The sequence below is a fragment of the Anomalospiza imberbis genome, chromosome 12 (genome assembly GCF_031753505.1).
Source record: "Anomalospiza imberbis isolate Cuckoo-Finch-1a 21T00152 chromosome 12, ASM3175350v1, whole genome shotgun sequence".
In the NCBI taxonomy this organism is placed as follows: Eukaryota; Metazoa; Chordata; class Aves; order Passeriformes; family Viduidae; genus Anomalospiza; species Anomalospiza imberbis.
The window spans coordinates 1,861,078-1,882,940 of record NC_089692.1 but is presented as its reverse complement, the minus strand read 5'-3'; the positions used below and the strand labels follow the sequence as shown (position 1 = coordinate 1,882,940).

Genomic DNA, 21,863 nt, shown 5'->3' with positions numbered 1-21,863 from the left:
CAAAATTGACTAGGAGCCTGAAACAGGAGCTGTTGCTGAAAAAATTTCTTCCCCTTTCCACTTACCATTTTAGGTCTGAGCCTGAAAACTTAAGACCTTTAACTGAGGTCATACTCTGGATTATTTTTAGCATTGAAGTGATGAACTTCTATCACATTTATCTTTGTTTGTAAGGACAATATTGGACCATTCCTAGTAAAACAAGAGAGTGAATTTATTTTTTCAAGCAAAAAGTAAACATTGTATCAACTTCAATTTCAGTTATATCTGCCTTCCTTTAAGTGCATGTGTCATTTGGGTGCACACAGTTCAGTTCATCTGTAGTTTGAGCACTTGGCTGCACAGGAGAAGTGCTTGTGCAGTTACCAAGTTGCACAATTAACTGGTTTTCTTCATTTTATGGCTGAATAAATAAACACTGCAGCTTCGGTGCAAATTCTGTACACATCAGGTAATGCATCATATCAGATTAGCTCTTGCAGTATATTCTGCTGATCCTTAAAAGTGCAGGAATTTTGCTGGGAGGGTTATGAAGTTGGTGCACCTTCCTCTGACATTCTGCTGCCCTGTGGGCTTCAGCCTCTTAATCCTGCTCGAGTCTTTCTTTCCCTGGCTGCAAAGGAATTGTGTTTTCTCTCCCGGCTGGCGTGGCTCCCTGGGCAATCCCTGCTTCGACAGGATGGGTGAGACTCAAACCGCGCCTTGGTCCAGCTGGGAAGAATGAAAGCCAGCCCACGGAGCAGACTCTGGAATACACAAATAAAACAAGATGCCAAGGAGAGGAGAGCTGCCAAGGCTGTGATGCAATGATCCTGATCAACAGCAGTCGGGTCTGGATCAGGAAAAGCTCTCGCCACAGGAGCTGGGCCGGGCAGCGGCAGCACAGCTCGGGACGCTCTGGGATGGGATTTCTCCGGGCTCCCCCAGCGCTCCGGGCCAGCCCAGCCTGGCAAACCCCGCTCGGCAGAGCCACAGGCTCATTGAGGGATGGCACGGACAGAATGAACACAGCGGGCCAGCCGAGAGCAGGGAATGTGGGCAGATGGGGACGGGGGTGGGCAAATGGGAATGGGGAAATGGGGATGGGGAAATGGGAACGGGGATGGGGAAATGGGAACGGGGAAATGGGGATGGGGAAATGGGAATGGGGAAATGGGAACGGGGATGGGGAAATGGGAACGGGGAAATGGGGATGGGGAAATGGGGATGGGGAAATGGGAACGGGGATGGGGAAATGGGGATGGGGATGGGGAAATGGGGATGGGGAAATGGGAACGGGGATGGGGAAATGGGAATGGGGATGGGGAAATGGGAACGGGGAAATGGGGATGGGGAAATGGGAATGGGGAAATGGGAATGGGGATGGGGAAATGGGAACGGGGAAATGGGGATGGGGAAATGGGAACGGGGAAATGGGGATGGGGAAATGGGAACGGGGATGGGGAAATGGGAATGGGGAAATGGGGATGGGGATGGGGGAATGGGGATGGGGAAATGGGAATGGGGAAATGGGGATGGGGAAATGGGGACGGGGAAGTGGGGACGGGGGTGGGGGAAATGGGGATGGGGATGGGGAAATAGGGACGGGGAAATCGGGATATGGAAATGGGGACGGAGAAATGGGGAAATGGGGACGGAGGTGGGGAAATGGGGACGGGGAAATGGGAACGGGGATGGGGAGATGGGGACAGGGATGTGGAAATGGGGATGGGGAAATGGGGACGGGGGTGGGGAAATGGGGATATGGAAATAGGAACTGGGAAATGAGGAAATGAGGACGGCGATGGGGAAATGGGAATGGGGAAATGGGGACCGGGAAATGGGGAAACGGGGATATAGAAATGGGAACCGGGAAATGAGGAAATGGGGACGGTGGTGGGGAAATGGGAATGGGGAAATGGGGACCGGGAAATGGGGAAACGGGGATGGGGAAATGGGGACGGGGAAATGGGGTCGGGGATGGGGAAATGGGGACGGGGGTGGGGAAATGGGAATGGGGAAATGGGGACCGGGAAATGGGGAATGGGAACGGGGGTGGGGAAATGGGAACAGGGATGGGTCCCCGGGCGGGCCGGGGTCCCCGGCAGGTGGAGCTGCGCTCTCGGCCGGGAGCCGCAGGTTGGCAGCGGGGAGCGGGTCCCGCCCGGCATCGCGGCTCCTGCAGGCACAGACACTGCCCGGGCACCTCTGCCGGCCCCTTTAGCCGGGCTCATCACCCTCATCCCGGGCTTTAAGGCATGATCCTGCTGGATCATACCGGTTTTTCCACTTGCACTTGACCAAATCCCTTCACGAGCAAAAAATCAGTGTATACCATCCACAGCAGCTCTGTCCCTACATATAGTGATGGACTGTTCTTACAACAGGAGGTCTTTTCCATTCATAAAACCTTTTTTTTTTTTTTTTTTTAAAGCTGACACAGTTTCAGCTGAACTGAGATAACAATTTATTTCAGCTGACTTGGTAATTATTGAGGTATTCCATTTTAATCTGGGTGATGGTTAATGAAATCTGCCATAAAATCGTTTGTGGCTTCAGTCTCTGTAGATAAACCTCACAAATATGTAACAGATATGGAAAAATAAACAGGAACAGTATAGATTGCATTATTATTTTCTGTCACAGCTATATCATGGGAAGCCTATACATCAACATGGCTTGATGGTACCAGGATGACAGACTCATTTCTCCAATGAACCATTTTCTTCTTATATGGCAAAAAAGCACTGCATCTGTATGAGATCATACAGAAAAATCCTCCTTCCTGAAAAATACTATATTCTTTTTCGTTGCCTAGCTACGTGCTGCTGTTACCTTAGAAGGCTGTAGATTCATCTGAATGATTCTGGTGGAGCTGGTGTGCTTGAACAGAGGAGTGATGCAAATTTATGACCCTTGTAAAGATATGAAAGAAAGGGCTGAGTGTGAAAGAAAGGCTTTGCAGCAAAGCAATTTACTGTGTATGTCATATTCTTTTATGACATTAATTGTTGAATAAAGACCATTTCACCCCGCAGCTGGGGTACATGAGCAGGCAGAGACTGACTGACACACACTTGATGTTTTTAACGTGAGAGTCTGATGCCAAGGAAACCTTTGCCTGGTTCACATTAATTACTGCTGTGAGTAAATGCAGAGGAGGGAAAATAATGTTGAGGCCTGATTCTGATCTCATTTCCAAAACTGTGACATGGAAAAATGCCATGAAAAGCAACCAATGTGCTGAATTCCATTAGCAACAGAGAATGGGATGATTACTGAGTCTTTCCCTGAATATAAGCAGCTTTGATGACTTGGGAAATGAAGTGCCTAAAGCCCAAAGGTTTACATTGTAATGTACCTGTCAAAAAAACCTCTGACTGGAAAATCTTCATGCATGAGACGTGCGGAGATTGGGAGCTGAGCAATCACTCCCTGTCACTTTCCCAGTGTGATTGGCAGCTCAGGATGCCCGAGTGAGCTGAGGTGAGGTGAAAGCCTCACTGAAGACTCCAGTATGCTGCTATTCCCTAAATGTGGGGGTTTGCCTCTGGGAAGATGAACAGGGAAATAAAGTTATTTCTTACCTGCTTCATTGTAACTGGTTTGGGTGTAGGATGTCGTTGATATGCATCATGATTTTGCAGTTTTGTCTCTAGGACTGACAGACTTCTAGCACTGGAGTTTTGATTCAGATTTATCTAGTTAGGGCTGGCTTTCAAATTAAGATCTGCATTTGCTTTCACAAGTGAACATTTTTTCAAGTCTACTGCCTGTAAGCCCCTTAATATAGGAAACACACTTCATACCATTCTCTTACCTCAGTCTAGGCTTGTGCTTGCTCTCTGTATTTAATCATGAGCCTAAACACTGACCATTTAATTTTTTTTGAGAGAGAGTGGTGGATAATGAAGCATATTACGATTATAATAATTACATAATTTCTCAAGAATGGAACCAGAAAGAAATTTGACAATTTAAAATGGAAAAAAAAATTTAAAAGAGAATTATTTTCATTCTAGTATAACTCTACAATTAGAATTTTGAAGGTTTTTACCAGAATGTCTTGTACAGCAGCAGAGGCAAAGCTGGAAATGTGACATTCAAAAGAAGTAGATGTTCCTTTTACTGCTAGGATGCAAATATGGGATTTGCCAAACTCAGCACATTCCAACTGGACAAATTCTGAGTTTTTCCTGGAAGAGATGATATCACTCACATCCAAATTCCCACACACTTTACATGGGTGATTCCACCCACCACAGGAAAAGACATCATAAACTGTGCACTGGCTTATAAAGAAGTACAAAGCTTTTCCAATTCAAAATTCTAAGTCTCTCCTGTGACTGCGAGTTTTTGTCCCTGCTTCAAGGTTTCATTGCTTGAAATATAAGGAAAATGGGGTTTCCCCTCAAAGGAGACAAGAGCAAGCTTTGTCACCCAAAGCAGATGGGCAGCTCTGTCTGATTCTGCCCCCACCGGTCCCCACCAGGAGCCCCACGTAACGTACAGCGATTCTCAGCCGTGCAAATGCACGTTTGGACACACAACTGAAGGCACCTGTGTAAAAAAGATACATTAAACATTCCCTGTCCCTTTTTTCTTATCTGCTACACAGAAGAGGGCAGCACAGCTGAAGTTTCACTTGATATTGCCGTAAACACTCTAAGCTGTGTTTCTGCCCTGTGTTTTCTCAGCAATGCATCCACGTGGCTCTGACTGCTGGAAGCCTCCTGGGTATTTCCTCTGAGGATCACAGGGCTGCTCCTCTTATGGGTTTTCAATCCAGGGAGACTTTTCCTTCTCCACCTGTCATTTTCATGGAAATATCTACATTATGACAACTCTATCCAGATTTTCAGAGCTGCTAACAGGCAACTTTTGAAGACTCTGTCCTGCAGGTATATGGACAAATGTGTTCTGTGGGTTAGCAAGGGTGACTTTAGGCTGTTTTCTACCTATTAGATGCTTGTTAGCTCCTCAATAAAATAGAAGTAGGTCTGCAAAAATATTGCTCGGTGCTCAACTGACAGCATAGACAGATGCTAAGAATTCTTGGGATTGACAAAGAAAGCAGAAAGCCTCATTATCCACAGTGAAAGTCCACAGGAACATATAGTTTGAATAATCCATGTTTCTAATCTGTACATTCTGTCCCCTAATGTTTAAAAAGATGTATTAGTTAAGATAGTGCAGGGCAAGTAGGGATTCATGTTTATACATGGAGTGAGAAACTCCAGGTTCCTAAGCCACAAGAGAAAACTACTGCAGAAAGCTGTAAAACCACTGCATGTGTGAAGGAGACACGAGGGAAATCTTATTTTCTGCTTCACCATACAGTAAATGGGGGTGGTACAGGGTATTGAAAATCTACGTGTGTTAAAAAAACAGTTAGAAAAAAATGCAGAGAAATCCTACATCAAGAGCCTCTGGTGGTTGTGTGTGTGGAGTTTTGATTGTGTTTATCATGTTCTTATTGTCCATTCTTCTTTAGATATCTCCTACAGACAGCTGCTGGAAACTGGCTGTAAGTTGAGTCTGACCCAGGATGGCTCCTGTAATTTGTTATTGTAAATAGACTCATTCCTCTTGCCAGGAGCTATTGCTGGCCAACATTAATCTTCCTTTCTCAGTTTGCTTCCTTAGCACTACGTAATTCTCAGTAGGACAGACAGCCACTTACTTTGCCCACTCCCTGAGCCAACTGTCTGTAAATTCAGAAACCTTTTAATGGTCTCTGAATTCCAGATATTTCTCATGAAGGGGCTCTGAAATCCCCACCAAGGAGAATACATCGTGCAGGAATTGTAAGAGGATATTTAGCATTCCAGTCACGGAGGGATGATGTATGTCACACACATTGGCTGTGACAGGTTTAATTCTGAAAAAGAGGAATTAGGGGTGATTAAAGAAAACAATTATGGAAATGTCTTAGGTCATGTTCTGCTTTTACTCTGAACTTGAAATGCAATAGGGGCAAACAGCTGACCACATCCAGTGCGTGCTGTGAGCCATGGGGGGATCCCAAGCTCTGCCTCCCACAGCCGGGGCAGCAGGAGCTGTCACTGCCCTGCTGAGAAGGAAACCCGCAACTGAAAAACTGAAATAAGTGGAGTTTGAAGTTAAACTAAGACAGAATGCTTTCCCCAAGTATACTCCAACATATGTTAGTAGTTTACTAACAGTCTGTGGAAAGGAAGCGGAGAAACTCCATGGGCACAATGAAATTGGAGCTGCCCCTTGTGCAACTCCTTTTTTCCGGAGCCGTGATTCACCTGGTTCCGCTGGTCACCAGCTTATCTAGTACTGGAAGTTTTGTAGCTTACTCAAAGCAGTGAGAAATTCAGAGCAGCTGAAAGATGAACCACCTTTCCAGTTACTCTTCTCCCAAGATTTTTTTGCACTCCTTTGCAAGAGTTTAAGAAAGACAGGCCTTTTCTTTACATTATGACCCATGGACTTAAAATGTGCCTATTTTATCATTCTCTACCTGAAAATGCAAGCAGTTCTGCATTCTTTTGCAGTGATCATTAGAATTTCTGGTCTGGAGCTGAGAGGAAGCACAGCAGCCATGAAAGGCTTATTAGTTTTGTAGCTATAACAATGGATTTAGTTGGGCTTCTGCTTGCATTTCCCCCTTGGCACCCTGTGTGAGCTTTCTAAGCTGTATCGATTTCTATTGACTCCAAAGCTCATATTTCTGAAATTATTGTTTCAGCCCCAATTCATGGCTACCACTACTCAGTCAAAAATATTACCTGCCATTAAATCCAAGAGTAATTATGAGGGAAAGCTTGGCCCCCTGACCGAAGGGCCCCCTGACCCTGCCTTCCCTCAGCAGCATCCCAAGGCAGGGTCAGTGTGGATGTGACTTTTCCCTTCCCGCAGAGGAGTTTGTGCAGGGCTGAAAGCTCCACCTCTGCTGGTGACTGTACAGTTCAAAGCGTCCCTTGCTTTTACCCCATACATTAACTGCAAGACAATGGAATATCACTATGCCTCATGTGGAAAGTCTGATACAAACTGAACCACTTAGCCCAGGGCTGTTCAGCTCACACTAATCTGTGATTTTAAGGGTGATAGTGAGGAAAACTTGATACCATATTTGCACTATATCCTACTTTTGTAGGGTAAGGAAAAAAACATTTTTCATTTCCCTGTACCTCTATGTCTCTCGCTTGGTTAAAACCCCAACATATTTCATGCTGCTGCCTCTGTCTCTTCTCCCAGTGGCCTGTGTGTCAGTTCTGTAATAAAAATAATAATAAATGCTGCTATTTCTTTCTCAGTCCAGGTATTTGGGAGGTAGCCAGGCTTCCACAGGAGTAATGCTTCATGTAACTTGGCAGGAACAGACACTTGTGTGTATCTCTGCCATTTGTATAGAAATAACTTCACCCACATAATGGCTGATTAATTAGACTTGAGCAGTGCAGATGAGTTGAAAAGTAAGGACAGAAACCCACAACTTCAGTGTAGAGCCGCACCGAAACAATGCTGACCCCCAAACCTCACTGCTGCTAATCCAGCCTTTGGACTGTTCAAAATATTCCTATTATTCCTAATCAGTTGTGAAACAATTCTGATGTAAGACAGCAGCAACCCCAAAAACTGGAATTCAGTAATAATATTAATTTGGTGTAAAAAATATAAATGCTATTTATTATACGGCATTTGACATCGAACAAACACTGATGAGGAAGAATCACCTAAAGTTCATGCAACCTCCAAATTTTTCTTTTTTAACCTGAAAATTCAAAAGGGAGGGCGTTAGGTGTTAGGTTTTACATGTTGGGTTTAGTTAAGTTCTGTTTAGTTTAACTTAGTTTATCAGTGCACCCCCTGCAAAGTCTATGCTTGTCGTTAAGACCATGAAATGCCCCCTGCACCTAATACAGAATAAAGGAACTCCTTTGGTTTGGTTACCCCAGGAAGACATAACTGGAAAAACAGGATCAAACTGCATGTTCTACATTTTCCAGATGATGAAATGTACTCAGGCTGAGAGAGTGTACGACAAATGAACACTGGCACTTCCCAAAAGTTGAGGAACAGTGAGAGGGAAAAGAAACAGAGAAAGAATAGAACAGGAAAGAGATAACAGAAAAAAAGAAATGGGGTATACTACAGCAGTGAAATACAGAAAAAGGCACCTTGAGTGGAAAGTCTGTGAAATGAGGAAAATTAAAATAATGCAAAGATTAAATGAAAAAAAAATGCAATCCCCTTTTTAGAGAAAAGTAGAAGCTAGAACAACAGAAATTAAGGGTAGAAAAAGCAAGGCGTGATTATCTCTTTTAAACAGAAATAAGTTCCAGTTCACGTATCTGTTAGAAGCAGGGTCAAGCAGGAGTGGAAATGGAGGGCAGAAGATGATCCTAAAGTCCCTCAAAGGAACTGGAAGATCACCATTTGAAGCCTGTGGACTCATATGCACCCCACTGAAATCACTGGGTGGTGCCACAGCCCTGTGTACGTGAAAACACAATAATTACAATAATTACCAGCAAATAGGAAAAGTGCAGCAATAATTACCAGCAAACTGAACTAGTGCTGTGTGAAAAGACACGTTGTTTCTCAAGGGATTAACCTGAATTATCAGCTTATTCCTTCCAGCTTCACAGAATAGCTGGACCTATTAAGATCAAAGGAGGTGACCCAGCTGGTGACCCCTGCGATCCCCCAGGCAGAGGGGAGCAGGAACAGCCCTGGCACCGTGCTGCTCATCCCTCCAGGAACGAGCACAATCCAAGGCCATCTCACTTTCCAGTAAAGGACGCTCCAAGAGCCCAGCGCCAGATCCTGGGCAGGATCCTGTGACCACGGTGGTATCCTAGAACCCAAGTTAATTCATTACTTGTACCTGGGTGCTGGCAAAGTACTCCAGTGTTTGCTATGGAATCCTGAATTTTCTGTATGATTTCTACTGGGTATAATTTTCTTTTCAGTCCCTTTTCCTACTCAAACACTGCTTTCTCAAAGTTTTTATTCATCACTTTGACACATACCTTTCCTGATAGTTGTCCTGCAAGTGGTCTATCTCACATTTACATCATTAAAATACCAATAATTCTCATCAGCAAAAGGCTTGGAATAAAATGCAGCTTCTTTAAGTTGTGTCAATGAAATCCCCATTTTTAGAGTGTTTCCAACCCAATAGGAATAGAGGAATAGAGGAATAGAGGAATAGGAATATAGGAATAGAGTGTTTCCAACCCAATTCTGTGCTCTCTGTGGCACAGAAGTGGCACTGTCTCTTTGTTCTGTTGCTTCTCAGATTTCTCTTTTTTCACACAGAAAATAATTAAAAATATCCCCACTTCACATGTCAACTTCTAAAGTGTGACCCACAGTAAAGGTATGCAACAAAGTCTGGTGCAAAAGGCATAAAAACTCCCTGAGAATAGTTTCAGGTGACAATTCAGGCAGAAAAAAACCCCAAATTTTAAGGAAGTCAGCTGAAGACCAGCCTATATCTAGAAGTGTATTTACATAATTAATTGTCTATACATTCAGAATGATCAAGGCAGCTTGGCAGATTGCAGTTTATCCAACTAAAGTAACCACGGTGTAGTTCCAATGCTACCCATAATTTATTTAACATATGGTCCCACACGCTAGCCAGAGGTTTCTAACTCCGTTCAGTCAGCTGAAGCGTGCACGTTTTGCCACCAAACTCTGTCTATTTGAACTGACAAGGCTATTTTGGTTGCTGTTTTGTGAGACAGGCAGGGACAACTTGCTGCAAGCACTTGACGATCTTTAACTACACATTAACACTCCCAACCGCAGTTCATCATCGTGAAGCGGCCAAAACCACCCCAAAAGTGTAGACCGGAGAATTATAATTGGCTCCTGAAAATATCAGGATATTCACCCACTTAGCCCAATCCCACAGATTCTTTCCCTCCCTTTATTCCCTACATCTCTAACTTCGCTTCCATCACCTCCCTCCCTCTTGCCTTCTTTAACCTTGTTTCTGCCGCTGATTTGGAAACCCTAGAACTGACACGAATTTGATGGCAGCCGTCGCTGTCCAGAGTCCCCGGGATTTTCCCGCTCTGCTGGGGCTGTAATCTTTCGGGAGCAGAGGCCGGGGCTATTTTGGCCGTACAATGTCTGACACGTTTCGGTTGCTAGGTAAACAACAAACTGTATACACGGCGCTGGGAGAGCCATGCAGGAGACGAGTATAGTTATCTGCTGAGTCCTTTCTTCACCCGATCACATGCGCATGACTGTGCCACTCATGAGATAAGACTTTCACTGTCTCGCTTCGCTGCTCAGGTGAAAGCGAGAGGAGAATTTGACCTTTATGTGGCTGCTGGCCTCTCGAACCGCTCACCCCGCACGTGGGGCCGCGGCACGGCCGTGTGTGCGTGTGATCCCCGCACGGGCGCTGCTCCCGGAGCGCGCTCCGAGCGCTGGGGAAAGCCGGCACACGGGATGCAAAGAGTGTGGATATTCCCCCTAACACTACTGCACACGCCAGGAGTACGCCCCAGCTCCCGCGCCGTGACAGAGCCGAGGGAAGCTCCCTGTGCGCTCCATGCGCTCTCGCACGGGCTGGGAGGGGAAACAAGGGACACACAGAGCAAATGCTGCGGGCATTGCACGGGGGGCAGCGGGAGGGGAGCGCCGGGCGGCGAGGCAGGGCAGGGCCGGGCGGCGGGGCCGAGCCCGGCAGCCCCACGGTTTGCACAGCCGCGCTGCGGGGCCGGCCCTCGCCTCCCCCCGCGCTCGCTGCCGGCCAAGCCGCACCGACGGGGGGGACCCCCGCGCCGAGAGCGGAGCGGAGCAGATCGTGCCTCCCCCCACCCCCGGGGGGCTCCCGCCTCCTCCCGGGCTCCCCGCGCCGCCGCCGCCCCCGCGCAGCGCGGCGGAGCCCGCGGGGGCGGCGGCGCTGCCGAGGATGCGCTGGCGGAGCGCCCGTCGAGCGTCACGGCGGGGAGGGTCCCGCGCCTCCGCCGCGACATAAAGAGCGGCGCGGAGCGCGGTGGCGGCAGCAGAGCTCGGGGAGCTCCCGCGGCGGCCACCGGGGAATCCCTCACCGATCCCTCACCGCGCCCTCGCTCCGCGCAGCGCCCCGAGGTAAGTGTGGCTGCGGGGCCGGGGCTGTGCGGGGCCGGGGCTGTGCGAGGCTGGGGCTGTGAGAGTCTGTGGCTGTGCGGGGCCGGGGCTGTGCGGGGCTGGGGCTGTGCGAGGCTGGGGCTGTGCGAGGCTGGGGCCGGGGCTGTGCGGGGCCGGGGCTGTGCGGGGCTGGGGCTGTGCGAGTCTGTGCGGGGCTGGGGCTGTGCGAGGCTGGGGCTGGGGCTGGGGCTGTGCGGGGCCGGGGCTGTGCGGGTCCGGGGCTGTGCGGGTCCGGGGCCGTGCTGAGCAGGGGCTGGGGCTGTGTGGGTCCGGGGCTGGGGCTGGGGCTGTGCGGGGCCGGGGCTGTGCGAGTCTGGGGCTGTGCGGAGCAGGGGCTGAGGCTGTGCGGGGCTGAGGCTGGGGCTGTGCGGAGCTGGGGCCAGGGCTGTGCGGGACAGGGGCTGTGCGGGGCCGGGCTGTGCGGAGCAGGGGCTGAGGCTGGGGCTGTGCGGGGCTGGGGCTGGGGCTGTGCGGGGCTGGGGCCAGGGCTGTGCGGGACAGGGGCTGTGCGGGGCCGGGCTGTGCGGGGCAGAGGGCGCTGACGGCCCCGCTGTGCCCGCAGCCCGGGCTGACAGCCGTGCCCTGCCCGCAGCCCGATGACTCTGAACCGCGGCGACAAGCGGCGCGGCAGCACGCCGTTCGCGGCGCAGCAGCACCTGCACCGCCGCAGCATGCCCGTGGACGAGCGCGACCTGCGGCCGCTGCCGCCCGACGAGCTGTCGGGCTTGGTGCGCTGCACCTCGTACAGCCCCGGAGGCGAGCACCGCCAGAGCTGGGCCTCCGACTCCTCCGACTCCGTCATCTCCTCGGGCAGCGACTCGGACAGCAGCCTCTACAAGGTGATCCTGCTGGGCGAGCACGGCGTCGGCAAGACCAGCCTGGCGCGCATCTTCGGCGGCGTGGAGGACTGCGCGGACGCGGAGGAGGCCGGTGAGGGCACAGCGGGCTCGGAGAGGTGACGGGGACCCCCGGCTCGGAGCCTCCCCTACGGCCACCGGCAGGGATGGAGGAGGAGAACTTCTTTTGCTGAAACTTTTTTTTTTTTTTTTCCCGTAGGAAATACATACGACAGATCAATTATAGTTGATGGAGAAGAAGCATCTCTCGTGGTGTTTGATATATGGGAGCAGGTACTTAAAGCTCTTTCCTCATGCTTTTGCTTTATGGCTTGGTCTGTAGTTCTCTTAAGAAAAAAAATGTAGAAATGGAACAACTATGCCTATTTGTTGAATAAGATAAGTGACATTAAAAAGTTAGAATTCATACTGCCTTTTGTTCTCTCTGCATTTAATTTCTTGTAGCTAGGCAGGCAGTTTAAAACCCTGATTAGAGCTGAGTGAGACTCTCTGAATGCTTTGAATAATCGGTATATTACATGAGCAACCCAGGGAATTACTGTAAAATTAGATGTTGTCAGTCTGATCAGTGCAGACATGATATTATTTCTGGAAACAAGAGAAATTTATTTTGTTTTGTATTTTAAATAACAAAATATTTGAAATTTTTGGGAGATTGGCTTACTTTTACTTATTATAATAAAGTTAAAAGCATAAAGTTTAATTATTATTATTAGAGCATAAAGTTAAATTATTATTATTACTTACTTTTTAAAATAAAGCTAAGAAAAGAATCTTTAAGGCACTTAGAATAATAAATCATCACTCAGTGTTGACTAGATTTTTCAGCACAATAAATCCATTTCTTGTCTGTTGTTTCAGGATGACAGCCAATGGCTCCAGAACCACTGCATGAAAATGGGAGATGCATATATTATTGTCTACTCAGTGACAGACAAAGTTAGTTTTGAAAAGGCTTCTGAGCTAAGAATCCAGCTGAGAAGAGCAAGGCAGACAGAGGATATTCCTATTATCCTTGTGGGAAACAAAAGTGACCTGGTCAGGTCCCGGGAAGTCTCAGTTGATGGTAAGAGACACTGAATTTTACAAGTGCTGTCTAAAGTAGTAGCAAAGGCTATGTGGGATCATGGCCAATAGGAATGGCCTGGTTTGATGTAGAAAAATGTGTGATTTGAGGACCACTGGGGAAATGGAGCCAGCTGGCTGGTGCTGAAGGGCTTGGTACCACAGAAAACACTGGAGATGGGTGTGGGGCAAGGTGTGTGGCCATGCAGAGCTCTGAACTGCAGTGGGAGAGAAAAATGCATCCGAGCTGCACCTTCAGCACAGGACTACTAAAGCCAGGCTTTAATTGTATGGTATGTGTGCAGCAGCACTTGCCAGGCTCGGGATGTGACAGTCTGTGCTCTTTAGGAGACACAGTGCCATGTCACAGAGCCAGGCAGCCTCAGGACAGGGGATCCCATACAGCCTGTGCAACCCTTTCTGCTGGAGGTGACTCCATCACTTTTGAGCTGAGCTGGTGGCGCCAGGCTCACACAACTCAAAAGTCCTTTTGTGTTCTTCAGCTGTGATCAGTGAGAATCCTCTCATCCAGCTCCAGCTGGCATTTGGGTACTTAGAGCACAGGAACCCCTGCCAACACCACAGTCTTGATTCTGCTTATTTAAACATTTTGTGAGGCTTTTTCTTTGGCTGGGTTTTGTTTTGTTTTGGGGTGGGTTTTTTTTGTTTTCCACTGGAAAGAATACTCTGCAATACTGGTGCCTTGATGATGCACCATCTCTCCCTGTCTGGTTTGCCATGCTCCCAGTGTTAAATTCCTGTTCAGGGAATTGACTGGAGTTCATCAGGAGATTACTTTTTCAGGCTGGGGTAGGGCATGGTCACTGTCCTAGTTCTGACATCTGTACTTTTTTCAGGTTCACAACTCTGCCATTATTTACCACAGCTGACTGTGGAAATTTGTGCTGCAGCAATGTTCCAGGGTTAAGTGCTTATGCCCAGAACATTGATCATCTTTTATTTCAAATTCAGCCCTGGTCAGATCCAGTGGTGCACAACTTTGTGACCTCTACTGATGTGTTCAATGACTTGACCTTGTGGCCTGTATCAGCTCCACTTCTATTGGTGTGGAAAACTCACTTGTTACAGCAAGGCAGAGGTGCAGAATTGCTCAACAGCTTCCAAAATAAAGCCCATTTCTTTCTGTACATCACTGTAGGGGGTCTTTACCCAAAGTCAGTTTAATGTGAAACCAGGATGCTCACACTGTTACATATCAAATGGCAAGTGTGCTTCCAAGGGCCTCTCCTAAATCAGCTTTAGCTCTTAAACAGCACAGGCACAGTCTGCCTGAAGGACTATTGCTGCCATGTATTCAATTCCATTGGTCAAATGAGATTTCTGACCACAGCACAACAAAACCAAGGAGAGAAAGGGGGCAAAACCATGAAGAGCAATTTTGGGTTTTCCTATTTTGCAGTAAAATCTCTTTCATGGCATTGAAGGCACTTCGCTTACTTAGAGCCAATTCCTGTTTTGTTTTTCTGACAGTATGTGTGAAGAGAAAACGTCTCCACTGATCTTCCTTTTTGTCTTTCCGTGCAGAGGGCCGGGCCTGTGCCGTGGTGTTTGACTGCAAGTTCATTGAGACCTCAGCTGCTCTGCACCACAACGTGAAGGACCTGTTCGAGGGCATCGTGCGGCAGATCCGGCTGCGCAAGGACAGCAAGGAGGACAACGCCCGCAGGATGGCCAACGCCAAGAGGAGGGAGAGCATCAGCAAGAAGGCCAAGCGGTTCCTGGGCAGAATTGTAGCCAAGAACAACAAGAAGATGGCTTTCAAAGCAAAATCCAAGTCTTGCCATGACTTGTCTGTGCTATAGGAGCTCTCAGCAAGGGCAGGAACGCGGGATGAACAAGCCCCTGGCTGCTCAGCAGGGTGTGGATGATCCTCGTGGTGATAACAGCCATGGCTTTTCCACTGAGACTCTCGTTAATGCCTTAAGGTGCTCAAGCAAGTCTGGAAGTTACACTACAGTGCTTCATTGATAAATGGTTTAAGTTTCAGTGTGTGCAAGTAAATGAACTAACTTGAAATATGAGGCTTGACATGCCCACTGTGTACATATGTTCTATATCTTCTTGTCTTGTGGATACCAGAGATGCAAAGATAAGAAAGGATAACTATCACCCAAGACTTGTCTCGTTTGCAGAGCAAAACTTAAACTTGTACGCAGGCTCGTACACTCTTTTTAGTATAAAGCAAGCAATGATAAATCTTTTTAAACTTAAATGTGGGGAGGGTGGAGTAGAACCACAGTAGAACGGGAGAAATCAAATTATATATATATTTAAATACAGAACAGATATCATTTTATTAAGTTAATTTGCACTTCCATTAACTGTTATTCAATTAATTGGTTACTTGTTTACATGCAGATTTTATAATAAAATATTATTTCCTCTTATAATAAACTGTGTTTTTCTCATAGTGTGGATAAAGAATGAGAGAACAGTATTTTTATACCAACCTTTTTCCACTGTACAAAATGTTGTACACAGACTGAAGAGTCACATGTGATAGAGTTCTGGAACAAGATGAATTGGGAAAATCCTTTGTCTTTTTCTTTAATAAAGGGTTTCTTTAAGAAGCAAACCCTGCTTTTATAAACACTCCAACAGCTCTTCTTGGGGGGGGAGCTCCCGACCTTTCATATTATTGTTCATCCTCCACCTGGTTTTCATCAGCTCTATCAGGAGCAGGGCTTTATACACTGCCTTTAGTGAGATTGATGTGCTGTGTTTATATTGATAAATTCAGCCCTGGAAAGTTTGAAGTCCTCTCCTGGCTTGAAGGTCTTGTGTTACAGCCAATAAGCAAATGCAGAAGGTTGTTTTTGTTCCTTTTTGGCAGCAGTATAATTGTCCAATCTACTCCCACTCCTGTAGACAGCTTCCAGTGGTTTCAAGAAGTTCAAAGCAGGCTGGCAAGGGTATTTGAAGGAGTTGTAGGATTCAGTTGTGTACAGTGGCCTTCAATGCTGCTTTTGTGGCAATTTAGTGTGTTATAATCGGTGTTTTTCCATGATTTTTCCCTATTTGCTATTAATGAAGTTAAAACCAAACACATTGCAGTGCAAGAACTGGGACTTATGGCATTTTATTTATAAATTCCGCTTCATAGGATACATTCTCTTAAAAATAATCCATAAACTCTGGTCTCAAAACCCATAAAACACACATTCCTCTGCCTCTTTCTACTCTCCCTGCCTGAGTTCAGTTCATTAGAGATTGTTCCAGCTGCCTGGGAGCCCAGCTTGTTCATGGCTTTAGAGGGCTGAGCTTTCCCAAAGCTCTGGGAGGCTTCCTCAGCTCTCATAGCTTGCCTTGGCCTTCCAGAGGTGGGGCAAACAACTTTCCACAGAGTTATCCCAGTGCCCAGGCACTCCTCAGGGAGCAGTGCAGGAATTCACACGGGGAATGTAAGAATTAGCAAATTAGCAGCTCCTGCTGTGCTGCTGGTGAGCCTGGCTGGTTACATGCCCAATTTAGCTTGTGTTGCTGCTAACAGGTCGCATTTCTTGTGAAAAGAAATGTTGCCTTTGTGTTCTGAGCGGTCTAAAGTGAATGATCCTGTCCGGCAGTCAAAGCTAGCATTTACCTGAGCAGACACTTTAATTGGATTTGGCTTTATTTTTCTACTAGCCTTGCTTCCTGGCAAGCTATTTTCTGTTACGTATCTATAATTATCTATTTTATATCTATTATTATCCATTTTGGGACATCTGACCACTGTCAGATTATGGCACCAGGTATCTCTGGGAGCTTTTAATGTCAGCACCAAAGCAATTGCTCTAATCCTGACAATTCTACAGCCAGAGTGCCCAAAATCTGGCACATCCCTATTCAGGTACAGGCCAAGGTTAATGACAAAACTGCATCATGTTGGCAAAGCCTCGGTCTTCTGCTTGCCCTTTGCTTTCCCAGAGACCAGGAAAGGACTGAGCTGTCTGATTGATTTATGGGATGAAATCCTGTCCATAATAAATCCAGGAATGGGATGCACACCTGGAGTGTAAGATTGGGCATTTCACAAAGTGACAATGATGTGTTGCACCACTGCAGCTGCAAAACCTCGTCACGGCTGTGGTTACCAGCTGGGATTTTTGCACACTGACATATAAATCAGATGGTTTTTACTGTTCATGAACTCAAAGGTCAGTTTAGGCCAATTCTTAAGCCTAAAATATTTCTGAGGAGCTCTAGCACGTTGCTAGTGGCTCATTTAAACTGTAGAAGAGAATTTGTATTTTGGACATATGTCCCTGTGAGACAATAAACTGTGAGCCACTCTAAAGAAACATAGGCTAGTCTAGAACATTTTCTCTCAGTTAATATTGCACAATAAAACACTTATTAAAATCCTTGTACTATTTTTTTTCATTAATTTGTTTGTACAGGTATTAGCATAATTCAGCCATGGCATTTGAGAAGGGGAATGTTTGTTGTTATTGCAGCTCTGACAATTATCTGCTCTAGACCAAGATCATATTATGCTGTAGAAATATTATGAGTACTATTTTGCAGAGATTTTGAAGCTCCTGGAAGATATTTTCCCCAGAAAAACAGAATGATTGGATGCAATTTAGTGGAATTTCCAACCAGACTCTTTGGAAGTACATACGCAGCACTAGATAAAAACGAGCAAAAGGCTAACAAATGCCTCTAAAAATTCAAGTTTCTTCAAAAGGCTATCTATAGCCTCAAACATTTGAAAGTCATCTATAAGTTTTTGTAATTTGAGACGTTTTACTGGTATGCTTACTCAGATTCTTGTCATTAATGGGGTGAATCTGTCATGTGAAAAATAGTGAGTCCCAGACAGCAAGTTTTCTCTAATTATTACCCAAATAGGACAGAATATAAGGGGTAATGTGTGAGTTTTCTTATTTTTTGCTGATGCACTTCAGTTTTAATTTGGAGAGACAGTTCACACAGTCATTTAATCTTTACTGCTTTCTCTGCTGCTGCCAGCTGAAGTTCCTACTACTGCTAATTGTGGTGGTGGATTCTGTGTTGGCACAAATCCATCTGGAACAGCCAGTTATTAACAACCACAGTGCAAGGACATTGCCTTTTATATATGACACACGTGTTAGGAAAACAAATCAAACCCTCTGTGGTTGCTGTGCTAAACTAGACTATGTACATTCTTCACCATATGAAAAATGTGAAAAATAGCATTCCTCCACCTGCCAAAACCATGAAGCATAAAATCATGTCACATAAATATAGATGAAATGTTATCTGCTGGGGAAGACTTGGCCAAAAATGAAGTTTTACTCAGAAGCATTTTCTCAAAATAGGAGTAGAAAAACCAGAGCATGATCTACATAGTAACATTGCATAACATCAGCATTCCTCACTGAGAAGGAAAATATAGTGAGTTGACAGTGATTAAGAATGCAGTGTATGACAGAAAATTGGTGAGATGTAGTCTAAAAAAAGTGAGTTAATACTTACTTATATCATGCTGAAATATACTTCAGGGCTTTTCATTTTATTGAAAGACAATACAGGTTTAATTTCAAGTACATCACAGAAACCTGAATGAATCTGCAGTTGCAATCAAAGGTGATGTCTGTGCACTGCAGGAGGTTCCTTCCACAAGACCTCTGGCATTGTAATGGACACCTTGACTCCCTCTTTGCACAAGGGAGCACCTGAACACCAATACTAGTGAAGATAGGAATCTCTAAAACTTGAAAGAGTGAATTACATCCACTGTCCTTGTGCTCTATGCCACGGATGTTGAACAGAGAAGTAAAAGAGAGAACAAATCCCAATTGAATGTCTGCAAATAACGTTCTGTAGCCACTGGTCAGAATTCAGGAGGGAGTTTTGTTTAACTTAAAAATGTACTAAGGCTTCCTGCACTAGAGGGTAGGAAGCAGGATGAAAAATTTTCTTCACCAACAAAATAGTATCAGTTAAGTACCACAGAAATGTTCTGGCCACTGGTTAAAATGGCAGTTGTATGTCTTGAAAACTTTCCTCTTTCTTGCTGACTTGTCCCCCTCCCCTTTTTTCCTATTTATAAATGTGCTGCTGAATGAATCATTAGAAACCAATTCAGGAGCCTACAGATCTTTTTTTTTCCTAGTAATTCCCATATTTATCACAGGAAATCAAGAAAATATTAATCTGAATAACATTTTAGGGGTCAGAGACAGAGATAAATAGAATATGTTTGAAAATATTAATTTTTCCACCCTCCTAAAAAAGCCTCACTAAGTTCTTACATAGGGTTGGAGAAAGGAAAGGATTTGGACCACAAGTGCTCCTGCTCAGAACAGTTTAGTAAGACCCAGGAAAATCTCAGCTTGTTCCTGGCAGTAAGTCCCATTTCCATCAGCCTCACTTTGTTAGCATAAATTATTATGATGCTGTTAAGCTTGCAGCCCCACTGAAGGCTGTGACCCTTTCTGTGGGAATGACAGTTTTCCTTTCAGGAGATGCCTTGGCAGAGGGACAGTAATTTTTGTCACGTCTAAATTGGATTATTATAATGCCTCATGCTCAACGAAGAGCTGCAGGTTGGAAATGCAACCCTGCAAAAGGAGCACAGCACTCCCACACTCCCCAGGTGAAGTGGTGGCCTCAGAAAGGTGGGAATGCCATTGCACCCATGGCAAAGGTTTGTTGCCTGTCTCTTGGCTGGCTGCAAAGCCTGTTGGGCACACCACAGAGTCAGCAGCAGGGTGAATTTGGAGTGCTCCACAGGAGCAAACTCTCCATTCCAATTTGGAATTTGGAGTGCTCCACAGGAGCAAACTCTCCATTCCAATTTGGAACTTGGAGTGCTCCACAGGAGCAAACTGCATTTCTGGAGGCAGGACTCAGGCAGCTCACTGCAGGTGTTGGGGCCACCACAGCTGAGGGCACCTGGCACTGCCTGGAGGTCCTGCCCTGTTCATCCCTCCTGCAGGCCAGGGGTGCCTGACTGGACTCACACACACAGGGAGCTTTAAATCCATTCTTTTCTTCCAGGCCTGCCCCTGGAATTCAGAGGGGAGAGTCCACCACTGTCCCTCAATGAAAACAAGAAGGGAACTGTGGGTATCAGCCAGGTGCTAAACAACTTTCTCACAGATTTTCCAGCTTTGGGTGTATCAGCTGTGGGGCACCTTTGTCACATGCTTTTCATGTCAGCTGCAGCTTTATCTCTGCAGCATCCATGGTAACACACTGTCACCCTTGCACTGCTCTGCTGCTGCATGACTTTCTGGGAGTCAGCAGCTGTAACACCAGCCCAGGCCCCAGCTCACTGCTTTACATAATATTGTCTGGGTGAAAAATGTCACATTTTGCCGTGTTTAAGTCCCTGATTGAGACAGCATAGCAAATTAATTTACTTTCTTCCTGAATGTCAGCACTGTGGTTGTATTTGCAAGGCAAAGGAAATGCAAGATTTCCAGTTAAACTGCGTATGGAGAAAAGAAAGAAAAACTTATGGAGTCCAATAGTCACCTCTCATTTTTACCCTCCAGTCATTTTTTCAATGGAAATAGTTTTGGCTATTGAATATTGTTCTTCTGCCCTCTCACTACTCATGAATTCTTGGATCTCTATTCTTCCTGCCCAGTCCCATATAGAAAATCTTCTTAAAAGTCTAACACATGAAATCTCAGGGAAAACAAAGAAGGTGAAAGATATGAGCAATTGCAAAGTTTGCATTATTTTGAAAGGCACTAATAAAAGCATTTTATTCAATAAATCAACATTTCTGTGCAGAGTTTACAACTCACTGTCTACAGCATTTTGGTAGCTTATTAAAGTATTAAAAAAATATATAATAAATGTTTTCTGTGCTTTTCTTGATATTCTGCAGCAGATCTAAGTCTGTAGTAGACTGCACAGAAGTAGAGAAAATGGAAACCACAGGACTGGGCTGATCCAATCTACATTTTTGTCATTACCAAAAACGAGCTTTCACTTGTGCAAATAAAGACCCTCAACTCATATGTATGATAAATACACAACAAATGCATCTCTATGTGGTTATTACTGCTGAACTGGCTTTCTTCCTTTTTTCCTCTTAGGTAGTAATTTAAAAAAAGTAACAATGGAGGTCTAGGTTATAGCACAAAAGTAAAGAAGTATGAATATAAGGCAGCAGACAGCAGTGAGTGAGCAAATGATGCCTCCTGCACATCTGTCTTATTTTCAGTGATAAATTTTCAGACCCTGCATTCTCCAGCACATTTATCCAAAGGCTGAGCTGGCCAAGTACCAGAGCAAAACTCCTGAACAGCCAAGTCCTCAAGCACAAAGATTTAGGCTGCAAATAAACACCACTGTACCTCCCACCTTCCCAGGGATTCCATTAGCAGAATGTCCAGCTCTGTTTAGAAAGGTTTTGAGGACCCAAGAAAAGAGTACATAATATTTTAAAATACATTTAAGTTATATATAATTCTAATAATCTTGGCTTGGCTAGTAACTGGTTCACTTTTCTCTACTGACTAAATAATTAAGGAACAAATCATTATTATTTCAGTCTCAAAGTAATGTTTTGAACTTCAAGGGTAAGATGGACTAAGGAGCACTGCATTTTAACCACAGAAATTGTGAGTTGGTTGACTTTCTCTTTTTTTTGCTGGCTTCGATTTGACCCCTTTAAACTCACCCTGCTCTCACCTCCAGTGTGAGTGAGGACATCTCCAGACTTTGAAGTGAGCCCTGCAGTCGAGTGTTTTTCCTGCTTTTCTGCTGCTAACGTAGTATTCATCTGAGGAGTCCGATGTAGAGCAGATGTCAAGTCCAAAAGAACAAACCACAGGCAAATTTTGACAGGAGTTTGAATGCTGTGAATATTGTAAAGGCAAATTA

At 45.6% G+C, this 21,863-nt stretch overlaps 1 protein-coding gene across 2 annotated transcripts; it reads left to right on the top strand.

Moving 5' to 3' along the window:
- The first annotated feature begins 10,934 nt into the window (after window positions 1-10,934).
- Window positions 10,935-15,446, top strand: RRAD (RRAD, Ras related glycolysis inhibitor and calcium channel regulator). Of its 2 annotated transcripts, none has more exons than XM_068202455.1 (5): window positions 10,935-11,070; window positions 11,702-12,039; window positions 12,166-12,239; window positions 12,828-13,032; window positions 14,577-15,446. In XM_068202455.1, the coding sequence occupies exons 2-5, from the start codon at window positions 11,706-11,708 to the stop codon at window positions 14,852-14,854; spliced, it is 891 nt and encodes a 296-aa protein (XP_068058556.1). In that variant the 5' UTR covers window positions 10,935-11,070; window positions 11,702-11,705; the 3' UTR covers window positions 14,855-15,446. The 2 variants fall into 2 exon arrangements, with proteins under 2 accessions (XP_068058556.1, XP_068058557.1); XM_068202456.1 differs by having other exon boundaries at window positions 10,985-11,070; window positions 11,672-12,039.
- Window positions 15,447-21,863: the final 6,417 nt, after the last annotated feature.